The following is a 27,765-nucleotide window of genomic DNA, read 5'->3' as shown; positions in this document are numbered from 1 at the left end:
TCTGAATATCGCGACCAAGCTCCTGCTTGCCACCAATTACCTACCATTCATTAAGGCTAACCTCAATTTGACCACACTTCAGATGCAGTCAAGCGCCGCACACATCCACCAGCTGCCACCCACACACTCACACACACCGCCACACACCGTCACACACATGCATACACATGGCCGGTGTCGTTCGATTGCAGCATTTTCAAGTTTCTTCATATGCAGCCCGACCGACCGCATGTCCTTTCTCAGTTTCCCCATTTCGTATTACGCGCTTTGCTTGCCTCATTAATGACCGTCTCCTACCCGTTGCTCCCATTGCCTTTGGCTCACTTGACTTGTTACCACATTTCACTGTTTGACGCGGCGCTTGTTGCGCTCGCTTTTCAGCACATTTCATTTATTTATGAGAAACTTGACTTTAATTAATGTATTTATCGCTCCAATAAGTCGCAAATAATTTTCAGATATTCTTCCAATTTGTCCGCTCAAAGAACCAATTCAGAGCCATCAGTAATTATGCTCTTGCCGTGGGCACTGTCATTTTTGACAACAACTCTGTAACCAATTCATGGAGGAGGCATTCTTCCACAAGCATATATATAAATAGTTATGATTAATCATTAGATTGAGTTGACGCCTTCAGACATGCTTTCTCTAAACTATATAACAATTTTCCATATAAACAATCGATGTGATATAGTTTATCAATTCATAACTGAGTAACTATTACTTATTGATCCCCATTCGAATCGTTTTTCGTAATGTGATATTTAGCTTTATCAGTTAATCAGTTAATTAGTTAGTTAATCAAGAGAATAAAACGTATGATTAAAGTAATTTCTTTTCATGGACACAACAAAAATACCTTTGAGAAAAAAGTTCTATTTACGATTCGTGACAGCCAGATGATATTCTGGCTTAATTTTATATATTTTCCATCCTGTTAAGCACATCTTGAACAAACTCATAAATAACGTGCAGCTTTATTATGCTTTGACAGTTTGAACCGAATTTAGAAATATAACTGCCATTTATTAAAGCAGCTCCCAACGGAGTGATTGCGCTTAAATTCCCATTTTTTTGTTATGAAACTTGTAATTTTTAGGCTTCTCGGAAAAATGTAGCTAATTTTAGGGTGGACATAGAATTGTATTTTAAATAGAGCGAGATGAGTTGGCTACGTAAGCTAGCGTAAGGAAAATGCGAGTTCTAATCCCTGGCTAGTTTATGGATGTGGCAGTGCCTCAGCTAAAGCAGCGCGTGCTATTTAAAGCAAGCAATCGTGCTCAAATCGGGCTTGCCTGACTGGAAGATACTCTGAACTCAGCCCCGAAAGACTTTAATCTGTTTATACGAAACGAGCTCTTATAATTTTCGAGTTATGCTTACAAAACCATGTCTAAAAATCGATATTTATCGATTAGTTAATAACGAAAGGCGGACCTGGCTACATCGACTCTGCGCGTCGTCCTGAACAAGAATTTATATACTCGACATACATTTGGACAATTACTGATGAATACATAATATCTAACTGGAAACTCTGGGCATACGTACCGAGTCTTAAGGCGTGGCTCTGGCTCGAGCCAACTTAAAAGGGCATTTAATCTTCGGCATTCGGGAGATTGTTTTTACTGATTTACTGGTGTTTCAGATATTGTTCTCTCGTTGTTCGTTTAACGCAATAACAAGTTTTATACGCACACCCACACACACACACACACACACACAGCAGTCGAGTTGTTTTCGTTCTGTTGTATTCGGTTTTGGCTTTTGGGCGTGGCCTGCCCCGCAAAACTTTTGTCAACCGTCTGCCCGCCCCGGCGCCTGTCTCTGCGGCTGGTCATTCGCTTTCAAGTTTTGGCTCATTAGAAAATCTTTGTAATTCCCGTTCGCATTGTGTTGACGCGCAGCCCGTTGCGCTGGCAAAACTTTGAGCTTAACAGCCAGCAGCTTCTGCTCCTGCTCCTGCTCCTGCTCCAGCTCGAGCTTCAGATCCAGCTTCAGACTCGGCTCCAAAGTGAGCTGCAGCCCCAGTATCTTAAATTATATTATTATTTGTCAGTTGGTGTCAGTTACTTTGGCTTTTAGCATGTCCTTCAAGTGCGGCGACGGCTGCCACACCTGGATCCCCCCTGGCCTCCTCGAGATGGTGGCAAGGAAATGCTCTCTACCTACAGTCAATTAGGCACAGCAAAGATACCTGTTCAGTTTACCAAGTAACTTAAGCTTTAACTAGCCCCCGCATGCCCCTTATCACCAGCTTGTTTGGCTCGGAAAATTATGCGCACTTTACATTTTGCGGCTTTCGGTATTCAACAATTGCGGCGACGGACAAACTTTTGGATGATTATTTACTTAGTTCTTTGAACGTGAATTTAACGAAATCATTTTGTATCTTAAGCACAAATGAATTACTTAAGCAAAGCGACAACAACAACAACAACAACAACTGAGACAAAGACAACAATCTAAAGCTAAAGCAGATGAAGCTGCCAACGTGGTCAGGAGCTGGCAGTCGGAATTGTTTGTGGCCAGCCTGGAAATAGCACAAGCTGCCAGCGAACAATTGAAACAATAACACAGATAAGAAGCAGAAACGGGAGCAGGAATAGAAGCAGGAATGAGGGCCAGCCTGGAGTGAAGGACAGGATTAAAGCCAAGAGGGAAGGCGGAGAGACAGTAGTAAAGACGGGAATGCGGCTAGCAGTGGGGCCTGGTGTGGGATCTGAAGTGAAGCCAGGAATGAGTGGATGTGAGTGGGGCCAGGAGAGGCAGGAGTCGAGACAGGAGTGCGGCCAGGAGTGTGGGCCAAAGTGTGCCCAAGAGTTGCATTAGATTAGTGAAAAGGAGATGGGGAAAGGGTGGGGGGAGAGGCAGACATTGAGGTGTGCTGCCATTGTAAATGAGCAAAGGGGGGGTGGGTGGTGTGTATTTTGTGGGCGTCTTGGCCCGTAATAGAAAAGCGATAAGCATTTTGCTTCCCTCAATTCCACAGAGAGTCATTCAAAAAGGTCACCTAGGCCAAGGCGCGGGCTGGCTGCCAACTGGTGGGAAAGGGCGCGCACAATGCCAGATTATATACAATTGAAGGTCAAGTTTAGCCAAAGAAATGGCTTAAAAAAATGGGCATATCAAATAAGGAAACGGAGACGCTTCGCCAAGCAAAGCGGTTGGATGAGGACAGCTGGCTCGTTGACGAGGTGGGCTGTGCAAAGGGTACGAGGCAAGTTGCCGGAAAGCTGACTATCATGGAAGCAGCAGCGGTCACATTAATATGATTAAAGGCAGCTCATAATTGTCAGAGTGCGGCAGCGTCAGAGAGGGGGGGGGGGGCGGTAGAAAGAATACTGAGGCAGGACCTGCTGCCCGTTCTGGGTCCTCGCTTTTTGGCCATTAGAAGTTGGCCGCGTGTGCGACGATGCGATAACTGTGCAAGGGAAAAATGTCAGGTTGTGCCCATAATAAGTTAATGGAATTGGGATTGAGAGCACAGTCGAGGCGTGGCACCGCCCACCACTCCCCTCAAAAAGAAACAAAAGAATAGAAAACGGGGTTAATGAGAGACTGATGAATAGACAATGAGCTTGTAATGCACAAAAAAAAATAGAAAAGAAAAGAAATAGTACAACAAATGAATAAAACTTTGCCAAACCAAAAAAAAAAAATGAACACAAATTTAAAACTGCCAGGTAAAACCAAAATCAAGTCGAGTCCAACAAAAAAAGGAAGAAGAAGGTACAAAAATGAATCGACAGTTTTCGTTGAGCTGATTTCAAAATCAAGGACGCAAACTGTGGTCAGAGCGCGGGAATTCCAATTTGGGATTTTTCTATGAACTAAAATTTGTTTCCATGCATTTCACTTTTTTACTGAATGATTGATTCGGTTAAGGTGGAAGGACATGGGCATAATTCCATCCGCACTTGTGGAAAATAGGTGAAAAAAGTATTAATTATTATGCAATCCACTTTAGCGCTTACAACAACAACATTCTTTGGAAATGCGGCTCGAGGCTAATCGATCTTAGGTTTATCTATGCAAATGTTCTTTGAACGTGATTCACCATTTGCCGCAAATACACTTTGCCAAGTGGAAATAGGAGCTGCTGAGAGCAGAACAGTCAGGAAATAGGTGGTAACGTTAAAATCAACCGAAACGCAGAAAATACTTTTGTTTTCTTAATGGAATGTCGTCTTTACCGTGTGTTCACTGTATGCTCCTTAAGCATTTAGCTGGCGTAGCGCGGTCTCCGATCGCATTGGCTTGCTGCTGTGCATTGTAGCATACTCTTGGGTGCACTGTACTCCATAAAGTATTATCCATTATCCATTACCCGTTATACGCTATCCGCTATCCGTTTGCCCAAATTGACTGGCTACGTTCTGACATAAAAGTTGCGCTTATTTCACTTTTCCGCTTGGCTACCAGTGCACACAATTGTGCGCGCAAGCGAGAGAGAGAATGAGAGAGCGATGGGAAAAGAGAGAGAGAGAGAGAGAGAGAGAGAGAGAGAGAGAGAGAGAGGAGGGACAGCGCGAAAGGGTGCGTTGAAGTGTGTGTGGCAGTGAGATAGAAGCAGGGAGTGCAAAAGCGCAGAACAAGCCAGTCGAAAATCCCGCCATATAAGTTTATACAAATGACATCCGGCACACATACACACACACACACACGCACACACACCCACACACACACACACACAGACCGAATCGCTCATTGTTGAATGATGTATGTAGCTTTAGGCGCCATACGGCTGCTTGCTTCAGCTTATGTCCGAAGCGGACCACACACACTCATATATACACACACACACACTTACGCACACAAACACTTACGCGAGCGCGGACAAGCATCTACCGCAAATGTTGAACCGCCGCTGCAGACGAGGTGTAAAATCGTTTGGGCATCTAACAAGTAACAAAGACCCCCCCCCACCCCTCCTCACACACACACACACACACTCACACATGGAGAGAACTGTAATTTATTTGGTACATGGCTCGATTAGTTGGTTCTGGTCAGCGCTGCCTCAAACAAATTCACATTTCAACCATTTGCCACGCCCAATGCCACAGCCAAGGCTTAAGCCTACCGAGCTCCCCCCCCCCCCCACACACACACACACAAAATAGCCCAAAATAGTCGAGATTGTTGTCTAGTTAACAATTCTATGTCGAATAGCTGAAATTCCACGCGGCAGCACAGCTGTTTAGTTGACTTCCAACTACTATGCACGGCATTCAACATAATATTTGGGCCACAGGTAGAGCTAACAATTTTCGTGTGGAGTTGTCTTTATTCCAGCAAACTTTTAAAATTCTATAATATAAGGCACGTAATGTGGCACCTTCAGTTAATTTGCAGAACAAAAATGGTTTAAAAGTGAATGTCCGATTCAGGATCTTTAATAAAACTAGTTTCGTTAAAACGTAGCCTAGCTTGTCGATACGTGCGTCGAACGAGCGACTTTTCTCATAGTGTTTATCGGCGAGGATTGTAAATTTATTCGTCATAGACTCAGTTTCATGTCTTAAACTGACAAAAGCAATAAAAAACAATTGCTTCTAGGGTAACTTCTAGTCGCGCTTCCATGGCTAACTGAAGCTCAGGCACCGCAGGCAACAATAGCATTGTTATAAACATAATTCCACGACTTTTATAAGCAGCTTAAAACTTGACTCCAAATACCCGCTGCTGCAACAGTTGAGGGTATTTAAAAAAAATTGCCGCTCGTTACGGCAAAGCGTATCAATTTCATCATGCGTGTCCTTACACTTCATGTATATTTCTGCCTGTGGGTGTGAGTATGTGTCTGCGTGTGTGTGTGTGCTAAATGCCGCAAATTGAAATATGGTTTTCGATTTTCAGTTTATATGCAGTCATCTATAACACAACCAAAGCGAACCAAACAATTTCTATGCACGTGTGTGTGCATTGTGTGTGTGCATTGTGTGTGTCTGTGTGTGTGTGTGTGTGTGTGTTTTTATTGTGTTTACTTTATAAAACTTCAAGTCGTTTATTTTTAATGCACCCTATACTTTTATAGCTCCAACAGCGATTTCTTCAGCTTTATTATACATTTTTCAACTCAATTTATGTAATATTATTTAAAATATAGATATTTTTCTAAGCATAAAATGCTTTAAAGTATAACTCTTCTGCTTCAGTATCTCTAGGTGCATTTGCATATTGTTTGTCTGTCTGTCCGTTTGCTCACGGAACCGAGCAACTAGATTTAGGAACTGTGGATTGAAACATTTTTGTTTCATTTCGCAGGATATCTTGGCCCATTATTTTCTTTAATTCCTCAAGTTGGGTTTTCTAGAAAAACTAACATAAATTAGGCCAAAAAGCTTGATAATAAGCAAAGTCAAAGTATTATCAGTGCTTATAACTTTAAAATAAGAAAATAAAGAATGAAAATTTGTATATTGTCTAAGCTTATGGCTTTTCCTGCTCACCAGTTGCGTGTTTTGGATAAAGAGCATTTGAAGTGCGGCTGCCATCAAAGTCGCAACAGTTCAAAGCTATTCTGTTATTTTTAGATTCATGGCTGTGTACAGTTTTGTGATTGAATAACGGCTAAGCCAGTCCATTGTGCTTGTATATACGCAAATATAAACACACACACTGACATACACACCCACACACTCACACACAGTCGCACACAATTTGAATGCAAAGCACCAAACACATTGTCATGTTAAATCATACAATTGGTCAGGCGCGCCCAAAAACGGGCAACAAATTTGTGAAACCGAATCTCGACCTCCATACGCCCCGTGCACCGACTGCTGACACATTTTGCCATTCACTTTTCACGCTCACACACACACACACACACACACACACACACACACAGAGAGAGACAGACAGCCACACCCACGCCAAACACAGCGATTTGTGTATCAGCTGCGCGTGAAAATGAAGCCAAAAATGGAATTTGCATGGCCTGCGTGCGCTTTTCTAATACCCTACAGTCATACATAACGGCCATGCACAGTGTCACAAAGCTCTCCATATGCATGGCAACTGACAGCAGCTGGCATTGCTTAGCCCAGAGGGTATGTACATAAGTACATATATGTTATATGGATATGCATTAGTAATGCAATCGTGCATTGAGTATCGAATTTTAGCATTGAAAAAGCAAGTTGCCAAAGAAATAATCGATAGCTCGATGTAACGAAATATATGTCAAAGATTTCTTTTAGAAACTTGCAAGTAATACAAAAAAATTAACGACTTACATCGACACTTTGAAATTAAATCGGCTTTGGTGAAAATCGATATATCTTTAGTTCGATAAGTCGATCGATAATGTTTGTCAGTATCAATAGTTTTTCATACATGTGCTATTGGTATTTGATCACGTTGGTTGTCGAAAGCGAATACTTGTTTTTAGACATGGCTATTACAAACAATGATAGGTGTAAAGCAATTGTTAAAACTATTGCAAGAAGCAGCTAACGATGGTTTTTTTTTTGGCAATAGATATGTGTCGCTTTTTAAGGTTCCACACTAAGTTGACTATTTGCTGTCTGTCTTTACAGGGTATCTTCTAGCTGAGTGCAATCAATATTGTGTTTGCTTTTCATTTTTAAAAAGTTCTTTTTTTCTGTCGCTCTTCTTTACATTTTTCTTTTTTTGCTGCTTTATAAACTTTTGGATTTTTGCCCACAAAGGCGGGCGCGTAGGGGCGTGTGCAGCTGTGTGTCTATTTGTGTCATGCGATTCGGCTGTTAGTTATTGTTGTTGTTGTTGTTGTTGTTGTTGTTGTTGTTGTCAGCATGTGCGGCTTAGCTAAATTTGCATTTATTGTTAAAATGTTTCATTTCATGTACTTTGCGATCCCGAGTCGGAAAAAAAAGGCAACCCAAATTCAATGCGAAAAACTGCACACGTTCGTGTGTGAAAATTCTCGATTCGGTGACTCTGCTCGCTCTGCGTCATTCAAATATGGTTTTTCTTTCAGTTTTCCCTATTTCGATTTATTTTATTTTTATTTTTTTTTTTTCATTTTGTTTATTTGGTGACGACGGTGCGGTCTATTGGTCGATTGGTCTATTGGTTTTTTGGCTTTGGATTATGACAAAGTTTTGGCAAGCGTGAAAGAGTGTGTTAGGGGGCAGGAGAATTCTGTTGATGGGTTGATGAAAGCCCACTTTTTGCTTGTGGGCGTGTGAATAACAGCAGCTTAAAAGTGTGGTTAGCTTTTTGGGAGTTATTTTTTGGGTTAAGTGAGATAGTTTCCGAAGCATAAGATTCTGGCTTGTCATCATCATCATCATCATCATTATGCTTACCTGCACCGAGTTTTGAAATTTTATTTATTTATAGGTTATTATTTCACACTAGTCAACTTTTATTACTGGGTAGTTCTGTCACAAAATAAATTTTGCATGTGGCTTTCCACATTCCAATTAATTTTGCATTTCAAATATTCGCACTCACTTATAAAGTGCGCCATAAAAATAAATTATAGATTATGCTATATCATATAAACAATGCATTTAAGAGTTTGCGTCTTGATTGTGATAACTTGGTTTCCCAACCGATCAGATTTAAACTTATTTAAAAAGATTTAAGTTAAAATCTATTGGATATTCGTTTTTGAAAGTGTAAATTGTTCTTAATCGTTGCGATTTTACTTATACACCAATATTTTATATATTAAACACATTAAATAAATCATGTTCAATACCGCCTTTCTATGTGATTCTCATCAATTCAAGCTCTCTCTTTCCCTTTCTCTCACTCTCTGATTTGCATCTATAACTGTAACTTTATCTTTACTTCTTTTCTTTCAGTGAAGTGCTAAATATAATACTCTATCTCCCTCCAACAAACAGATGTCAATGAAGTTATCGTTCCTGTCCATGTGAATACTTCTTTGGGTAAGTGAATTTCTAAAGACATACCAATTGGTGTTTAAATGATGGGCATTGCTTGTTCCTTAGTATATTTGTATGTTTGACTGACTGGCCGGGCAAAGCTGGGTAATACCCGCAAGTAAGATGTATATTTTTATGAATGGGCTTTATATTTTTATTATGCTTCCAGTTATTTCTTGGTGAATAACTCTCACTGCTTCAGCTATTGTATTTCATTGTTGACCATTGTTTGGCTTCTTTGGGTAACAATTGTTTTTCTTTTGCTGCCCAATTGGCTGGTCATATTGCTATTTTTGCCTCTGCGGCTGCCTTTCAGCTACTTGACCTGGCCGAGTGCCGGTTCCGTCTCTTTTTGCTGCGTCTAAAGGATTCGACCATATAACTTAATTTGGTTGTTAACAAGTGACCGAAACAGAACAATGCAGAAACAAACAGAATAAGCTCAGGCTATGCGAAACAACAGGCCCAAAAATGGCCACAATGTCAACACGTGATGTGGCTGGCTTCCCACTCACCCAACTTCTCAACCTCCCAACCCTCCGCCTGCTTGGACCGCACACCGCGGGGCGTTCGCATTGTGCTCCGCTGTGTGGCAAGCTACAAAAACGTTGCATACAATTGGGCGCTGCGCTTTGTGCCAAATACGTTGCATGCTTTTTGGGTGGCGACAAATGAACGAGTGGACGAACTGACGAAGTGGCAAATTGACAACTGGCGACTCACTTCTTCACTCTATGTGTGCGTGTGTGTGCGTATGTGTGTGTGTGTGTGTGACGGTCCATTTAAAAAGGCATTTCCATTGCATTTTCATTCAGCGCTCGTAATTGTGGTGTAAAAACGATCTGAACTGGCTATTTTTTATTTTATTTTTTCCCTTCGTTCTTGGTCTCGGCAAAAGGCTAAGGGCAAAGGCAATAACTGTCATTTCCTGGCGACCTACTAAATTGCCCGTGTGTGTTTGTGTGTATGTCAATGTGTGTTGTGTGCGAGTGTGCTTTCGAGTGTGTATAAAAACGCAGAAGCTGAAATGAAAATTTGCTGACCTCTGCAAAACGAGCCTAAGGCTTCACAAATGAGCCAAGCGCACGTTACGTGCGTGTTGAGGCGCCTTTTTGCCAGACACACACACACGCGCACACACGCACACACACACTCACACGTGTGCAACAAATGTATGTGTTACTGGAGATGGGCGCGTTTTTCGATTACTTGAATAAGACGAACCGACCACGACTAAACACGACTCAACACAATTCTTAGCCAAACACGAGTAAACACGACTGGCACACGCTTTAAAGGAGCTCGACTTAAACACAATTCAGCATGTTACAGATTACGATGCGATTATAAACTCGAATCAAAACGTATTGATACATTTGATAACACGACTTTAGAAATCTTTAGACAAGGCTATACTAGACTCTATACGATTCAATACGAATTGACACAATTTAACTTAAGAAATTCTAAAACTATTCAAAACACGCCCTAGCACGAGCTATTATATCTTCACAATTCTTAACGACTTTATGATTTGAAACACTACTCAGCATGAGCTAAAGCCATTCAAAATACGGTTTGAGAAAATCTAAACCAATTTCACGCTCACGCGCTCATCTCTATTGGTAACGCCCGAAAAACGAATTAAGATGTGGACCCAATGCATAATTCGTTATCTAAATTCAGGTTGTATGTCGAAATTGTTGGAAATGCTATACTGATTAAATTTACCCCTCGCACACACACGCCGAGATAAAGGACATGATGCTCCTGCATTGAAAATAAAAACCTCCAGCTCCTTAACACGTTTTGGGGCTCCAATGAACGTGCTGGCCACATACATATGCGAACACTGTGAGTACGTACGCGCGATACTCAATCCCCTTTGAGTCTTAGTCCCATTTTCAGCTCCATATCCATGCCCATGCCCATATCCATTGCCATTGCCATTCCCGAGATTCGTTTGTGTAATTTCAAGTCAGCTAGTCGGTCGGTCGGACCGTCGGTCGGTCGGTTGGGCAGAGAGAGTCGGTTCAGTCAGTCAGTCATTGAATGGGTTTCTTGTTGTTTATATGCATTTGTAGCACAACCAGCAAACGCAACAGTCGCCACTGGCAGCCTCTTCCTGGCCGCGTTCTGGCCACGTCCTTGCCTCGTCCTGGCCACGACACGTACTTCATTCGCTCTCGATGATGCAAAAGATTACCAACTTGCTGGCATGTGGTACAAAAAAAAAAAAAAGAAAAAAAACTACAACAACAAAAATAAATACAAATAAAAAACAAGATATAAAAATAACAAAAATGAGAAGAGAAAAGTTTTTTCTATGCTTGTGGGTCATTATGCAGACAGCAGCGCCCCAAGCCCCAAAAACCCCTTCCCCAGCCCAAGCCCAGGCCCGGACACCCTTCCGGCAACATTCCGCTACGCTTCCGAAAGCCTCTGGCACACAAAACTGACGGCACCAGAGACGCATCAGTTATGGCTGTGTTTGGTTTGCATCCATGACTGCCCCAAAAGATTTATTTATTGCGGCTTTTAAGTTCGCTACTTGAGTTGGGTCTTTGATTTTCGGCATCTTAGTTGCGACCGGACCCGATGAGTGATTTACTTAACAGATGCACGTCCAATGCCACGGATAATGAGTGTGCTGTAGCAATGCCCTTCCGTTTCCCTGCCTCTCCTTGTTGAAGGCAGCGTAAAATTCAAAAGGCATGCAAAATTCCTGAGTGGCGAGTTAATAATTGGCGAGTTGCTTACATTGCGATTGTGGGGCGTTTTTTACTAACGAGCATGCTGTAACGAGAGGTTCAGTTCAACATGGCTGTAGCGAGCAGTTAACTCTTTTTGTGATAATTGCATTCCTGTTAAAGCAGCGAGTGCTTCACTAATGAGAGCCGTTTTCAGCGAGTTGCAGGCGAATGCTGCTCCTAGCGTGTAAGCTGTAGCGAGATGTTTTACGATTTCGTTTTTATAACACATGCGAATTATTGCATTTCTATTAAAGCAACGAGTGCTTCACTAACAGTTTGAATATAACGAGAGTATAACAGCGAGTAATTTGTAACGAGACATACTTTCTTCAATAGATTTGCAGTACAGAGACAACAAATGAAGATGCAATGTTCTATTAACGAATGATGAGTAGATCGCTCGTTAAGCTCTATAAACGCCGCATATCGCGGGTAAATTACGTCCGATTTTGAAATGTTAGAACTTTTTCGGCATACGCGGAAAGAGTTTTTTATTTCTAAATAATAAATGGGTTTTTGTCTTTGGAATGGAAATGGAAATTATTTACCCATTCAAGTTAAAGCCCTGCGCTTCAAATGTAAACACAGTTGGGTGCAACATTTTAGCCCTGACAAATTGCACCAGAATCGGACTAGAAGCAACGAGGTTTGTTTGGCAAAATACTTGTACACAGAGATCCGTGGCAGCTATTCAAACATGTACTTTGGGCAGATGTCTCAATGCCAAAATGGCCGATTGCTAATTGAAGGCACTTGGTCATTATCTGTGGACACACATGCGCATTCATTTCTGAACAGCACTTGAGAGTTGCGAGCTTGTTAGGGAGACGCCTGAAATAAAGATGCGAGCAGAGATGAGAATTCAGCTCATCGTCTGGCCTTGTGCCAATCAACGGCAGCATGAGTCTCAGTCTCAGCCTCAGTCTCAGTCTCATCCACAGTCTCATCCACAGCCTCAGCCTCATCTTCATCGTCAGCCTTAGCCTCGGCGTCAACGTCAACGCCACAGTTTGTGCCACTTGTGGCAGTGACCCAAGCGCCGCAGCAGCCCCCCAACTTGCAGCATGTTGTGCTTGGCATCCTTATTGTGTTGCACACACACATGTGTGTGTGTGTGTGTGTGTGTGTGGCGAGTGCATCAAAATTCGTAGCACAGAACTTGGAACTTGCATCTAGTTTGGTTGCCGTTTGCGTCTTAGCCTCAGTTTTAGTCTCAGCCTCACTTTGTGTCTTCTTTTCTTTTTTCACTTAGTTTACCTTACATATTTCATGATATTTTTCAATGTGTGTGTGTGTGTGTGTGTGCGCGCGTGTGTGTGCATGTTATTTTTTTCTCTTCTGTTCGTTCTGCTTCTTTGCCTTATTTTTCTATTTTCATGTCGTTTTCCGTTTGGTTTTTATGTTTAGCACAACAATTTTATGTTGGTTTGTTGCCCAGCCGCAATGCCAAGATACCTCCCTGCACAACAAACCCAACCTCACACCAGCCCCCCTGGCCTGCCACGCCTACTTGCCCACTTCGGTCGCTTTGTACGTGCAGCTGCTCTAGAAAAATGCACACAAAATTCTTCATTTTGCTGGAACGTCAGCTTCGACGCCAGCCAAGCTGAGCCCGAGCTAAGAGCTTCAATTGAATTTAGAGCTGAGGCCTTTCCATACACACACACACACACACACACACACACACACACTCACACACACTCACACTCACACTCACACACACAACTGTGTTGTATTTGTGTTGGGGCAGTCAATCATTGCAGGACTCGAAATTGACGAAGGACCCAAGTTGGCTGGCTTGAACAATTTCAGCGCTGCACTCTGCTGCTCCCCAGTTTCATTTTCCTGCATATATACGACTATTTTTTTTTATTATTATTTTTTTTTTTTATTTCAATTTATTTTCATTCTATTTTGATATACAACGTTATTTTGATACCCTAGCGGTGTGTGCTGCGCATCGAAAGCGCCATTTTCAGAGTCCATTAACTATGCATAGATTCTTAATCAATCAGACGAAGCTCGCCCAATCTGCAATCTGGACTGTCAGTTTTGGCTGGTACAGTTCAAATTTGATTAAGATTTTGCCACATATCCCATACGTGGGACAGGTTCACAAGCCGAACCTTACGTTGGGTTTGAACCAGAAACTGGACCAGCAAAAACTAAAATAATATCACGGGCTCAAGCATTGAATGTTTTGGTTTTCGTCTAGAACGCTTGTGAGATTATCCAGATACTTGTATACACTTTGGAAGGGTATTTTAACTTTTCAATTAAATTGTAGCTCGCATCCCATTAGGTGTTTATATATATTTCGGATCAGCATCTTTCAGCTATCCATCTTAAATATCTAATCGAATTACTATATCGTATGCCTTCTATAAAGTGCCCAAGCACTTTGATTTGTCTCTGTCAAATGCCTACAAGGGTATTTAATCTACTTTTCTCTATTTTTCTTCAATTTAAACTTTAGTTTTTTGTATGTTTCTTTTTGCTTTGTTTTGAATTTATTTGCTTGCTCTATGAAATCTATGAAAGCAGCTAAGCAAGAACAACATGAAGCGTCTCCCTTTGTCAGACGTGCCAGCGTTGGAGTTTGCTCGTGAAATTGTTTTTTCATTTCCATTTCGCCCCCGGTTTATTTGCAGCACATCCATGGATCTTCCGCTTGTGCCTCCGGCCATTTCAGCTTCAATGCTTAGCCATCTCTCTTTGCCACTTTACTCACAGCTCTATTTGGATGCAATTTTTGGTATTCCCCTCTCACACACACATGCCCGCCAATGTCCCAACTCGAAGCACTAATGGGTTAACTTGAGTTTGTTACAATCTAGCCCAAGGGCCGCTCAAGTGGGCAAAGCCCAAGCATTTGTCTGACGACGCCCACGGCTCAGGGCTCTGGGCTCTGGGCTCTGGGCTCTGGGCTCAAGTTCAACTTGTTGGGCAGCAATTTGTGAGGCTTTTCATGTTATTGTTGACCAGTGCGGAGATTCCACTGCCAGCAGCTGGTGGAGTCTGGGGCGGAGCGTGGCGGGGTTTAACAATTGGTTAAGCAGAATCTAACATGCACACAGCTCAAGGCTAGTGATAGTTTTGCAGTTCTCGGTTTCATCTTTAAGCCATAATTTGTGAACCCTTTGCCTCCCTTCCTCGTACACTTCAGCAGCTCTCTTGTGAACTTCGAGTGTGTAAAGTTCGCTTCATTACTGTAACAAATCTTTTTCTGTTATATCCTTCCCTTTTAGTCGGCCTTCTTTTAGCTCTTGGCAAACAATATCTTTCTTTCAGTTGTGCAGATGTGAGCCCCCTTTTACTTTTTGGCTTGGGTTAGATCAACAGCTTGTAAAAAAGCTGTTTATACCCTGTAGCTAGAAAATGGGCTAAAAGCAGTTTTTCAAAACTGAACCGTTTTCAAGTCGGAATTATCATATATATGATTTACTATGCACAGAAGCTTCAATCTGATTTGTAGGATAATGTGCTCAAATCTGAACCAAAGCATTATAATATTATTTCAACGAAAATACGTATGCTGTTTAGTTAAAGGGCATCTGTTGGTCGAGCACTCTCGACCGAAGCACGCCCACTTATTTGTACTGTATTTTTCTTTGTTAGAAGTTTTCATATTTTGTTCACTTGAAGTTTTTGATTTGCTTGGTTTGAACTTTTTACTTCTTCTCGTGGCCGTAACCAGTGTTAACAACGTATTTATGCACTTCTTCATCACATGAACATTGGAGTTTTCGCCTGATTTAAGTAACATATTTTTTGTAAAACATATTTTTATCAAGCGCTCTCCTTTTTTTAAACTCTCTCTACCTGTACTTTTGTCTATCGCCCTCTCTCTTTTCTGTCTTTATATCTCTCTTGCTTTTTTTTAGACGAACTCGAGGTGTTGGCTGTTTCAAGACCGCGCGCTTTCTTCGTTTTATCGTTCTCTTTCTTTCTCTCTCTCTCCCAAACTCTTTTCTTCCTCTCTATCTCTATTTCTTATATTCTTGGATATTTCTGTCTCTCTCTTGCTCTTGTTCATATGTAATATTCCAAATGTAATAATCACGCTCCCTCTCTTTTCCCCGCCTTATTTTTCTTGCGCTCTTTTGGATCAGCCTGGCTGTTTTATAGTCATCTCTCTCGATTTTTGTCTTTTCATCTAAATTTTTCTCTCTTTTTCATAGGCAGGCTCTCCTACTATCTCAGATCTGCCCCGCTCTTTAATACCTCTCTCTTGCTCTCTCTCTCTCTTTCTCTCTCTTTTTCTCTCTCTTTTTCTCTCTTTGTCTCACTATCTCTCTCCCGGTCACTCTTTCTTTTTGTCAGTCCCATCTACTCAAAGCAATTGCTATGTTCCAATTGCATCTGCTTTTGTGGCTCAGCTGCTTAATCCGAATTCGCATCTGCATCCGCATCCGCATCTGGCAGCAAATTCTTTTGCCCCATTTGGCCTTAGGGCTTGTGAGCCTTGTTTTCGTCTGGTTTGGCTTGGTTTGGTTTGGCTTCGTTTGGTTTGGTTTGGTTTGGTTGGGTTTTGGTGGCTTGGCTCGGGTTCGGCTTCCCGTCCAGCCTTTAGCCATGCTCCACTTTTTTGTGCCATTTTCCAATTGCTTTTTGTGTGGTTGCTGCTGCTGCTGCTGCTGTCGTTGGTCCTTGTTGTTGCTGCTGTTTCCCCTTGCTGGATGCCTTTTACCAAATCTGAGGCGTGATTTGCAGTTTAATTGTGCAGCAGGCTGCCAAAGACGCACTGACTGCGAAACGGATATTTCTGGACACTTTGCACTGTTTTGCAACACATTTCACAGAATTTCATCCTGCGGCCATCCATTGCTCCAACTCTGGCTCAAGAACTTTTGTTACTTTGCTTTCCCCCTGCGATTTGATTTCAAGGTAGTAGCCGCAATGCGAATGATTTTCTTGTGACAGACGGTGCGTATGCTTAATTTTGTTACCAGCTGCTCACCAATACGGCCAAAGCAAACAGGTTGAAGTGCTCGACTGACTGACGGCATACCGAGCACTAGATACCCATGCTTGCATTGTCATTATAAGTTTTTATGGAGTTACTTCAAATGAACTACCAAACGATATGGTAGATGATATTTATCTGAATTTGAACTCTGTTGTGAATCAAGAGTATATGTCTACTTCTACGCTCCAGTGATACATCCACCCACTAGTGCATAGTATACCCAATTTGTCATTTAACTTTTAAAGGGTATTGCGTATAGCACAGCAGACAACGCATTGCACTTACCAAAATGGCCACAGATACACAGTATCTGCAGTAGTTACAATTACGAAACCAACATGTAGTTAGAGCTTTTAGGCGAACGCTGGAGAGGAGGAGAGGAGAGGAGGGAGGTTAGAGCTAGAACTTGAAGATGTTGTTAGCAGTCGCTCCATTTGATTTGCCATGTGGGGCAATTCAGTTGCTAGTTCGGCTATCAAAATTCCGCAAATAGTTGCAGCAGCTACACGTGTGCGTGCCCAGTGCCAAAAGTAAGTTAAGTCTCAATCAGGAATATGGCGATGCGATTGGAATTTTGAAAAGCCATCGACTGACAGAAACGACTGACGAATTGACAAATAGACACGCAAACAGACAGACAGACAGACAGACAGACGGACGGACGGACAATCAGACAGAGAGACAGTCTTAGGGCTTGGCAAGCAGCTGGCTGCATCTGCGACAGGAAGAAAAAGTTGCTTTCAGCTTTTTGGTCTCCCGGAAAGTCTCCTGCATTTGATTAAGTGCTGGACGTCGTGTTTAGTGTGAAGAAAAGAACACGTGAACTTTCTCATCTGAGCTAATGATCCGTGTAATCTGCTTGAGTTTTCTTTTTATACCCTGAAACCTTGGCGAAAAATGGTAAATTGGTTTTGTGCACATGTATGTGACAGCAGCCAGACGTAAGCATCTCTCTCATACATCTTTTATATATTCTTGAACAGGCGAACAAGCTTAAAACGATCTAGTCATGCCGGATGGGTACATCAACTAACCCCATCGTGTCGCTCATGTTAATAGAAATTTATGCATTGTGTTTGGGCGTTTAGCGTAAAATCTTTCCTTTTTTTCTTCTCGTTTTTTCGACCATAAATAAACAAACAATAAATAATGAGTTATGAATAAAGAATAATGAAAATCCAATAACGAGTAATAAATAATGAACAATGACTAATACATAATATAACAATTCGTGATGAATAATGAAAAATTTCATAATAAATATGTAATAAATAACAAAGAATATCCATTTGTTTGAACGCCTCAATCTCGACAACTAAAGACTTCTCTCTTTTGCCTCTATCTTTCTCTCTCTCTCTCTCTCTCACTTACCGCTTCCGATTAACAAATCGATAAGAATCGATTTTGAGGTACAATTTCAATTTTCATATAGCATTGACATATTACAAAGAATACATTTTTTGAATACCTGTCCCAATTTCCCCTAAAGTTGAAAACACATTATATCTTAGGGCAGAGCCTAGCGCTTTGGTATGTACGCACTTTTGCATGCCATATTTTAACTTTAAAAATTGAATAAGGATCGGACATTAAGCACCGCATTGACCATGCATGGTATGTTGCAAGGGAAAGAAGAAGTGTGCGTATGTGTGTTTTTATGTTTGTGCCGAATGTAGTTAAAATGCTTTAAGCAGCAGCATGTCGCTGGACTTAGGGTATCTTCTAGTCGGGCACTACCTACTAAAGCGTGCTACCTATGATTTTTGTACTCTGTCATCTTACACCCCTTGCCTACTCTTTGTGTGTGTAAAGTTTCATGGCAGAGCTGTGGCGGCAAGGGGACAGAGCTATATGGCAGGCAAAAGCTGCACATAATTGGCATAAGTTTGCACTTAAGTCAAAGGCACACACACACACTCACAAGCACCCGCATGCTCACACACATGCACACACGCGCCATTCAGGTGCTTTCTGCTGTGTGCTTACGGTAGATTTAACACACGGCAAGCGTTCAATAAATGTCAGCAATTAAAAAGGTGCGATGAATGTGTATCGAATGTCAGAAGCGAGCACTCAATATGCATGAGGGTGGCCTGTAGATGCGGGGGTGTTGAAGCGGGTGTGGAAAGTAGCTCGGTCTATGGGCGTGATTAAACAGCAGCAACTGTCAAAAGTGGGCAACAGCCAATGCGGCTGCCATATGTCATATGGGGCCAGTTGCAAACACTGAAGCGAGTTGAGTTCCCTTTGAATTAAGCCGAGGCCCAAACGAATGCGAAGTTGAAGCGAAAACGCTAATCGACATAAATGGAAGGTGCTCATTTATAAAATCGATGCCGTTGCCAGCACTCAAGATTATGCCAGACAGACAGACAGACAGACAGGCAAACAGATAGACACAGATAGGCAGGAACTCAAGAAACAAAATACACCTGCTTATGTCTGACACAGAAGTAAGTATGTTCGTTTCCAGATAAATCCTATGTATTAAAGGCCTGAATTGTTGAGCTAGAACCTAATTTTTGAGCAATCATTCCCTTCGGTAGCTATATGTTGAGTAGTTCGATCTGGCCGATGCAGACAAAACATGTGTATATATATATATATATATTGGCATAAAAAGACGAAGCTTTGTAATCTTTCATGTCCATAGATCGCAAAGTTATTCAGAGTCAAATGCAGACGCTTGGCTTTGCCTTTGCGTATAACCGAATATCGAATACCCTTAAAAAAGACTATGTCCAACTATAATTGAAATATAAATAGTTTGCAAAAGTTATGTTAGCCCAATTCTTATTTGATTTGAGGGCAAATGTTGCACTTATTGCAGTTATTAATTAAACTATCAAATGTCAAATTTGGCATTTCTAGCTCGTATAGAGAAAAATATGTTCTCAAATGAGACAATCCAGCAATCTTGGCACCTACGATTGTTCAAGGAAAGCTTACCTCAAGGTTTGTAGCTAAGAGCTTTTCGAAGAGCGCACAAAATCGTAGGCTTCATTTGTGGCGCACAGCTCTGGCCTAGGGATTAAGCTGTAGTCTTTAAAACAAATACTGTTTTCTTTTGATAGACTCATTAGTCTATGCCTAAGCTGGTTGTTGTGCTTAGCTTTGTCCCAGAATGTGTCCCTTTCTATTTTATTCGACATATCAACACTGAAATCCTTTCTAATGACTTTCAAAGCGCTTTGATCGATTGATTGACTGTTAAAGTGCCAAAGTGTTTGCTTTATTAGCGAGCAATAATGGGCCACAGCTTTCGGCTGATTGCCGTGCAAGACTTAAGCGGCTTATAGCTGCACAGAGATTGCTGTCACACACATGCATCTACCATATATACATTATGCACATATATTTATATCGATACTTATATATACAAATATATATATATATATATATATATATATATATATACATATAGAAGACAGATTAACAATATCAGCACATGTGATATACAAACAGCTTTCGATATGGCCAATGCTTTATAAAATGATTTTTCAACTGAATTTTAAACGCAATTAATGCTTAATGCATATGCAATGCATGTAATTGCATGTGTGTGTGTGTACGTGTGTGTGTGTGTGTATTGATTTGTGAATAAAATGAATGCTGGTAAACGCTGTTAATTCGTTTGATTCATTTAATACGACTCGTTATAGCCGTTATTCACTTTACGCCTATCATTTCAATAATCCGCAAATCTGCCGCTCGGCTCTTGCCCATAACCCGTTTATAGTGTGTGTGTGTGCGCGTGTGTGTGTGTGCGGGTGTGTGTGCGCGCGTGTTGGGTGTTGTGTGAAAACGTGACGTGATTATGCGGCGGCCTTTCATAATTAGCATTGCGAATGAGCCAGCAAAAATGCAAGTCATAAGCACACAAAATGTTAACTGGCTCCTAATTGAAGTGCCATTTGGCCTGAATGAAAATGGCAACACACGTGCTCTTGGCAATAACAGTTACAACAACAACGACACTAAACACACACACACACACACACGAACAACAACAACAACAACAACAACAACAACAACAACTTGTGGGCCACAGCAACTCGACAACTTTTTGTTTGTGCTTGTCGGGCAATCTTTAATTTAAATGCCGGCCATCTTCATGTTCATCAGATAACGCGACAGCAACACCCACGACTCACACACACACACACACTAACACTCACACACAGACACAGTCACATACACGAAAGGGCACACATATTGTTGCAGCTGCTGTTATTATTTTTTCATACCCTTGCCACGCAGCGGGCACATTAACTTTGCACGAGACAAGATCTTAGAGATTGGCTTGTGAATTGTTTTAAAGCCTTTCAAGCTCCTCTCCTGTTTATGATAATAACACATGTAAAAATAATTAAAGTAGAAAACATATTCATTTACGTGTCTATTTTTTATGATAAAGCTTCTTCACACTCAAAGATGATAAGCTAAAGCTAGAGAGCTTTCGATGCGCCCCCGCTTATTCTATTTTCTTCTTTTGACAGGCACTTTAACATGTTGTCAAACTGAATCTGTTTTTGTTATTTCAATTTTAATATCAGTTCATCAAGCTGTTCGTTAGGTTCTTCACGACAGCGAACTATCTGACAAAATTTGGCAGGCGATTGTCAAACTAGGCACAACGAATTGTGATATAAGTTGACTAGAGCTTAGAGTGAAGGAATTCAAAACTTAACTGTCAGTTAACTACTATGAACTTGAAGCTGACAATAAGATCTGTGTCCTAATATTTTGATTTTATATTAAAATGTCAAAGCTAACTGGAACTATGCCCTGTTTCTATGTTAAAGATGGATTCTTTTGGCAATCTAACCGAAATACAATATTTAAACATTTCGCTAATAATATGCACATAAACTCTTGAGCTTTTCAAAATTATGCAGCACTCAGTCATATTTTGTCCCTAGCGAACTTTGCATAATTATGCAACACTTAATCCGCTTGTCCTCTAAATTTATGAAAATTTTAGAAAGTTATAACAAATTTCAATTGATATACATTATTTCAGTTTTTGGAAAGGAAATTCACAAACTTTTCGAAAATTGTGCAACACTTTTTTATGTAAAACTGTGCAACACTCTGACACCACGTTTACTAATATCATTGAACTTATAAAAATGCTAATGGTCTATAGAAAATTTTGAAAAATAAATATATAATTTCCAGAGTTTCGACTATTTCATAAACTTTTCACACTGTGTCACATTTTTAGCTGTAACAAACTCTGCAGTGTTGTTCAACACTCAGTTAATGCGCAGTTCTGATTGGCAAGACTCTTTTTCTGTTTTGGCATTGCTGTAGGGTATTAGATGTGTCGGATTAATACGCTAGCGGGTAAAATAACTTCCCCTGCTGCTTGCTAACTCAATTACGCATTTCCCATGCAATTTGTCTATAGCACATGTGTGTGCGTGTGTGTGAGTGTGTGTGTTGGCGTGTTTGTTTGCGAGTGCCCAGAATCGCAATTTTCATTTTCATTTTGCCAGTTTTTCACGAAAATATTTTGCATTTGCAGCATCCGGCGACAATTTTTGTCACAGCGCCCAAAAACATTTCCGAGCATCATAAAAATCACAACAACAACAACAACAACAACAACAACAAGAGGAACAACAGGAACAACGACAACATTTTCATTGCTGTCGACAACATTTTATGACGGTCACATAATAACGCGAAGCGACAAAAGCGGTAAACGCCAAACGGAGGCGCAGAAGAAGGTAGGATGCAAATTACGTGCCACATGACGTGCCAAAGCTTTTGATTTGATTGCAATACGCTCAATCGGTCATTCGGTCATTCGGTTATTTGGTCATTTGGTCATTCGCTCATTTGGCCATTTGATCGTTTGGTCATTCGCTCATTGCCCAGCCGAGGGCAGGCTTTAGGCCTGATTGATTGTCTGCCGCAGCAATTGGCGCGGCAGCAAGCGGGGCGCGCCAGTTCGTTTGACCAGCAGCGCGTGAGGCAATGAACAAAAAGTCCTCTTTGCCGCTGGCTTCCTTTCTCACCAGCATTAACAACAGCAACAACAGTAACAACAACAGTTGCCCAGCAACTGGCAACGTGGCTGGCGGCAATTCACGTATCGGTCGCCAGAGCGGCTCAAGCATGTGCTTCGCAGGCGGCGCTACAAATGGCGCCCAGGGCGCCAGCAGCTCATCCGGCGGCGCCGGCAGTGGCAGCGGCAGCGGCAGCGGCAGTGGATCCGCTTCGTCCACAGCAAAGGCGGACAAACAGCGGGACGGCAATGGCAGCATCAGCAGCAGCGCCCTCTGCGGTTGCCAAAAGGCGCCCAAATCGCATTGCATATCAGCGACAGGTGAGTAACCCCTCCTCCTTCTCCACTTCCTGCCCCAAATGTCAGCTGCACAGTTGCGTCCAATTCCAAGCCCTGTTGATTCAATACGGAGTCAGTTGCAGTGGTTGTGGATAGGAGCTGTGGATGCACACATTCAAACTTTCTGCTACACACACCGAAAACAAAAACAAGTAATAAACGCCGCAAGCTGCGCACTTTACGCAGTGGTTATGCTTCTTCTTCGTTCCTTGCCCCCCCCCCGCACTATGGGAAACGCGTTCTTTCATAACTTTGTTGTTTGTAGGCCAATTCCTGAGAAACTTTCAGAGCTGAAATATGGCGTACAAATGTGTGCAATATATTTAGTGCTTCTTCAGTTTAAGCGAGAACGTAGACTTGCAAGCATATAAGTTGAATATAAATAAACTCGGTAAACTATAAGATTATAAGATCTAGCTCTGAGATATGATCGACTGAGAATCAAAACTTATCGATCTGGAGATATATTTGACTGAAGTCAACCTTTGTCCCCCTTTCCCATGCAGAGGTATTCCAGGAATATGGAAAAAGAAAGATTTCGAATATGAAATAAAGAATGCTGACAGCAATTATGAAATCAAGCTTAGTTCAGTAAGATATTAATTCATCAACAAAGGATATATGATATCTTGCCCTCTTCCTCACTCTCTCTCGCTTGCTCTATCTGCCTCTTAGGTGTATTGCTGCTGGTACTGCTCTACACGGCAATGGGCTCCATAATATTCGTAACGCTCGAGGGCGAGCTGGAGGATGCGACTGCACTGGAAACAGCTGTGGCCGCGTCTAAGCCATATCCGCGCACCGAGCTGGCCAATGCCGAGATACGTTCCAGGTGCGTTACAGTTGTCTTGGAATGAAATCGCATTAACTATAACTGTGCGCATTCAATCAATTATTGCAGAACTGTTGATCGACTTTGGTCAATAACGGAGGATCTCAATATACTCTACAAGGAGAACTGGACACGCTTGGCCGCCCAGGAGGTGCAATTATTTCAGGTGAGTGTACGCTTGAGCTTCCAGCTGAAATTCCAAACTGATTTGCAAATATGTTTGCGTGCGCGTGTGTGTGTGTGTGTGTGTTGTGGATTGCTTCATTCTTGCAGGACACTCTGCTGCGTGCGGTACGCCAATCGAAGGTATATCAGCCCGGCGGCGTGCAAATGAATGCACCGACGCACAAATGGACCTACGCCTCGGCCTTTCTCTACTCCCTGACATTAATTACAACGATAGGTGAGTAACAACTGGGCAACAGTCCCCTCCCATCACACCTCCTACCCAGCATGGTGCCCCTTAGTGTCAGCTCCCAGTCGACTGCTGGGCAATTTATTAGCACTCGGACTGCTGACGTTTTCCGTCTGCCAACTGCAGAGCTCTGTTCGCATCACGAATCGGTTCAGCTCAGTCCTCCACATCCTGGGTCGGGGCTCAATGACGAGAGCGCGTGGCTGGATCTGAGTGTGTGCGTTTGAGACGTTGACTGAGCGCCTCAGTGCACAGCGGCCCGGCCCGACTGGTTGGATGACTGGATGACTGGATGACCAGTTGACCGCCGCCTGAGCGGCTGCTGGTTTTAATTAACAAACTGTCAACGGGCGGGTAAAGGCCAAGCCTCGTCTATATTTTTGTTTCTGCTCTTGTTGTTCTTCTTGTCTTTTTTTCTTTTTTTTTTTTATAACCTGCACCTATTGCAAATGTGCCCCAAAAGGGTATGATGGTTGTGTGGAAATTTATGTAATAGGAGGCATCTCCGACTTCCGTCCATATCTGACTGAGGACGTTTAGATCGATTGCTCAACGACGCGAAATCGATAAATATCGATTTTTAGATTAGGTTCTTTGAACATATTGTGAAGCTTTAGATAGCCAGAGGATGTCAAATGGATTTCGATTAGATTTTCTATAGTTTAGTATGCAGGGTATCTTCTAGTCGGGCGCGCCCGACTCGAGCTCTGTTAATTGTTTTTTTTCCTTTTGCTTGCTCGATATCCGCCCACTTGACAACATTTTTCAATTTACGAGCGCGTTGATTTTGCAATTTCCCCCAATTGGCGACAGGACTGTATGGCGAGGGCGGCGAGGGGCGTGGCACTGGCTGGTTTATAGGCCCAGTTTCAGCGCCGCGCTTTCAATAAATTATAAGCAGCTCGAGGGCTAAGCAATTTGGCTGACAAGCGCAGAGCGTCGACAGGCACTTCGGGCCAGGCCCGGGCCGGGCCGGGCCGGGACGGCCAATTGGCCCGAAGGATGCGCCAACAAAAAGCCAGCGACACGCAATTAAGATGTATGTAAAATATCATTAATTTACCGCACTCTCACTCACAACCGCTCTCGCTCGCTATGCTGCGGCCATCGGACTATCTCACTCATACAAGCATTCGACTTTCGGGCGTGTAAATTCCGTTGTAGGTCACAAATGCCAAAAGGAATTACAACATGGAACACACTTTGCTCCTGGCAGCCTAGGCAACCTATTTATATATAACTGTATTGTCTGTCCAGCCCAAAAGGCCGTATCGTATATATATTAATGCCCCAGTAATTGGGCCGTGCATGCAAATCATATATGTCTATATATGTGTATATTGTGGATCAGTGAAAATTGGACTTGTGTCAATGTCTTTAACTTGTTGCGAATTACAAGCATCAAGCCCATCTATCGGGCGAAACAAGTGTGTGCCACGCATGGCTGGGAAAGGCGACACCATTGCGCCCTCTGCCAGCTGCTGATGATGCGACGAGGTGCCAATTGTTGCCTGACAATGACAGGTAAGGGACTCGCCCTGCGACAGGTCGCCGAGGACCGTTTAATGCTCAGGACAGCGAACAAATATTTTCCGTACTGGCGACTAGGCGATGTTATGCAGCTCAGATTAATTACACGCCTGGCACGAGCGCTGTCAAGTGGCAACTGTACACACACAAGCACACAAGCACACACACACACACGCACAGACTAACACACATGTCGCTGTGGTTGTAAACATTTTCGATACATTAACTAAAGCTAGCAAAACGCAAGGAAACATCAAAAGCAGCGAGTGCCCAAAGCATTTAGGGCATACATATAAATACCTTTATATAAATATATATATATGTATATATATAGCTATATATATAGTTGCACGATTATGGCGGAACAAACAAATGTGCTGTGAAATCAATCGAATTGTGGCAATCGGCCACATCGAAGTCGCATTTGTCGCAGTGTCAACGGTCGGGCGCATCGCATTTTTGGGAAATTGGGTTTCAAATCAAAACTCAATTTCAGGCACGCGTTTCATGGCAAAAGGCGCCGGCTATCAAAAATCTGTCTAAATAACTCAACTCGATGGCCCCTAGCCGTAGCACCCCGCTCCACGCCCCTCGCCCCTCGCCCCTCGCCAATCACCTCTCGCCCATACAGTTGTACGCTCCGTTTGTGTTGAGGGCGTCATCGAAATTATTTTGACATCAGACAGCGAAGCAAATGTTCTGCGGTTGGCAGCTAGGCTTAAATAAAAAAAAAAAAAAACTAAGTGCTCTAGTCGAGTGTGGCTGACTTGTAGATACCCTAGGTCCAGTGGCAACATGCCCTTACAAATATTCCCAGCCTTCAACTAAAGACACACAATTGGCGCATATGGCAAAAGCGAACTTAAAAGCTATTTAGCTATTTCCTCTTTGGGAAATGCGATATTGATTAACTTTAGTATCTAAAGTCCACTCTAAGAATGAAGGGTATTCCAATTCTAGGGGGAATAGAGAGATATATACAAAAAAGTGAAACATTCGAATAACGAATATTCGATATCAAACAAAAGATTAATAAAAAGCCTCCAGCTTTTCACATAGATGAACAGACGAAGAGGCATGTCTAGATTGACTCAGCTTGTCAGCCTGATTGGGAATATATATATAAATATATATATATATATTATGGGAAGTCAAGTTCTCCATATTTATACACAAACCCTTTATGCCCTTTAACACGCTGTCTATGGACTTAGGGTATTAATAAAACCAGGACACATATGTTACCGAACCGGGCAGTTGCTTGGCCCGGTTTTGGCTCGGGCCAGAACTCACCAGCCAAGCCGCAGCCCCGAAAGCAATCATTGAAGTGCCTAAGCTGTTCAATCCCCCCATTGCCCCACGCCATATTGTAATTGTATATCAGACTGATTGTATCTTGTATTGTATCTTAATGTGTGTATGTGTGTGTGTGTGTGCTGCTTCCTCCTGCAGATCAATCAATTATGAAACAATTTAAGCAGAATGCGTTTGGTCGTAGGGATTTTGATTGTTTTTATGCTTAACCCCGTCCCCCAATCCGCTGTTAATCTTGCCTCTTGCCGCCGTTTACCATCAGTCGCTGTCGCAGCTCTAAAACCGAGTTAATGTATTTTCTATAAATATAATAAATAGCCAGCGTCTGGGGAATTGCTAAGGGCCAAATACAAACGCGCACAATACTCACACACACACACACACACACACATGTTATAAAAAAAAAAAACTAAATCGAGCTTGAGTTATTATTTGCTAGCCTCCCTGCAGCCCCCTGGCTTACCGTTGGCGCCCCTGACCGCACCTTGGTGTGTTGCCAAAAGTTGCAGCTCAAAGTTGTTGTTATTTGTTTTATCCTATACCCATTAATAATGTGCATAGAGGGTAGCGTGGAGCTGGGCTTATGTATGTAACAGGCAGAAGGTAACATCTGCCAGCCCATATAGTGTATATATTTTTTCATATATCATATGCCAGATGTGAAGAGCTAGAGTTTTGAGAGAAAATCTGGTCTCATGGCTTCGAACAA

At 42.2% G+C, this 27,765-nt stretch overlaps 1 protein-coding gene and 1 long non-coding RNA gene across 3 annotated transcripts in view; one reads left to right on the top strand and one right to left on the bottom strand.

Moving 5' to 3' along the window:
• The window catches only part of LOC116652179 (uncharacterized), a 169,027-nt gene that overhangs the window by 39,638 nt on the left and 101,624 nt on the right, over positions 1-27,765 (bottom strand). The window lies entirely within an intron of this gene.
• Positions 1-27,765, top strand: part of LOC6633242 (uncharacterized) — a 100,645-nt gene that overhangs the window by 56,321 nt on the left and 16,559 nt on the right. The window contains 5 exon segments of the mRNA XM_032440179.2: positions 8,805-8,891; positions 22,141-22,947; positions 23,641-23,797; positions 23,867-23,963; positions 24,071-24,200. Of these exon segments, the coding sequence (XP_032296070.1) occupies positions 22,596-22,947; positions 23,641-23,797; positions 23,867-23,963; positions 24,071-24,200 (736 nt within the window). The 5' untranslated portion in view covers positions 8,805-8,891; positions 22,141-22,595.

Source organism: Drosophila virilis, chromosome X (genome assembly GCF_030788295.1).
Source record: "Drosophila virilis strain 15010-1051.87 chromosome X, Dvir_AGI_RSII-ME, whole genome shotgun sequence".
Taxonomy (NCBI): Eukaryota; Metazoa; Arthropoda; class Insecta; order Diptera; family Drosophilidae; genus Drosophila; species Drosophila virilis.
The sequence above is the reverse complement of the archived record's forward strand: the minus strand, read 5'-3'. Positions and strand labels throughout refer to the sequence as shown.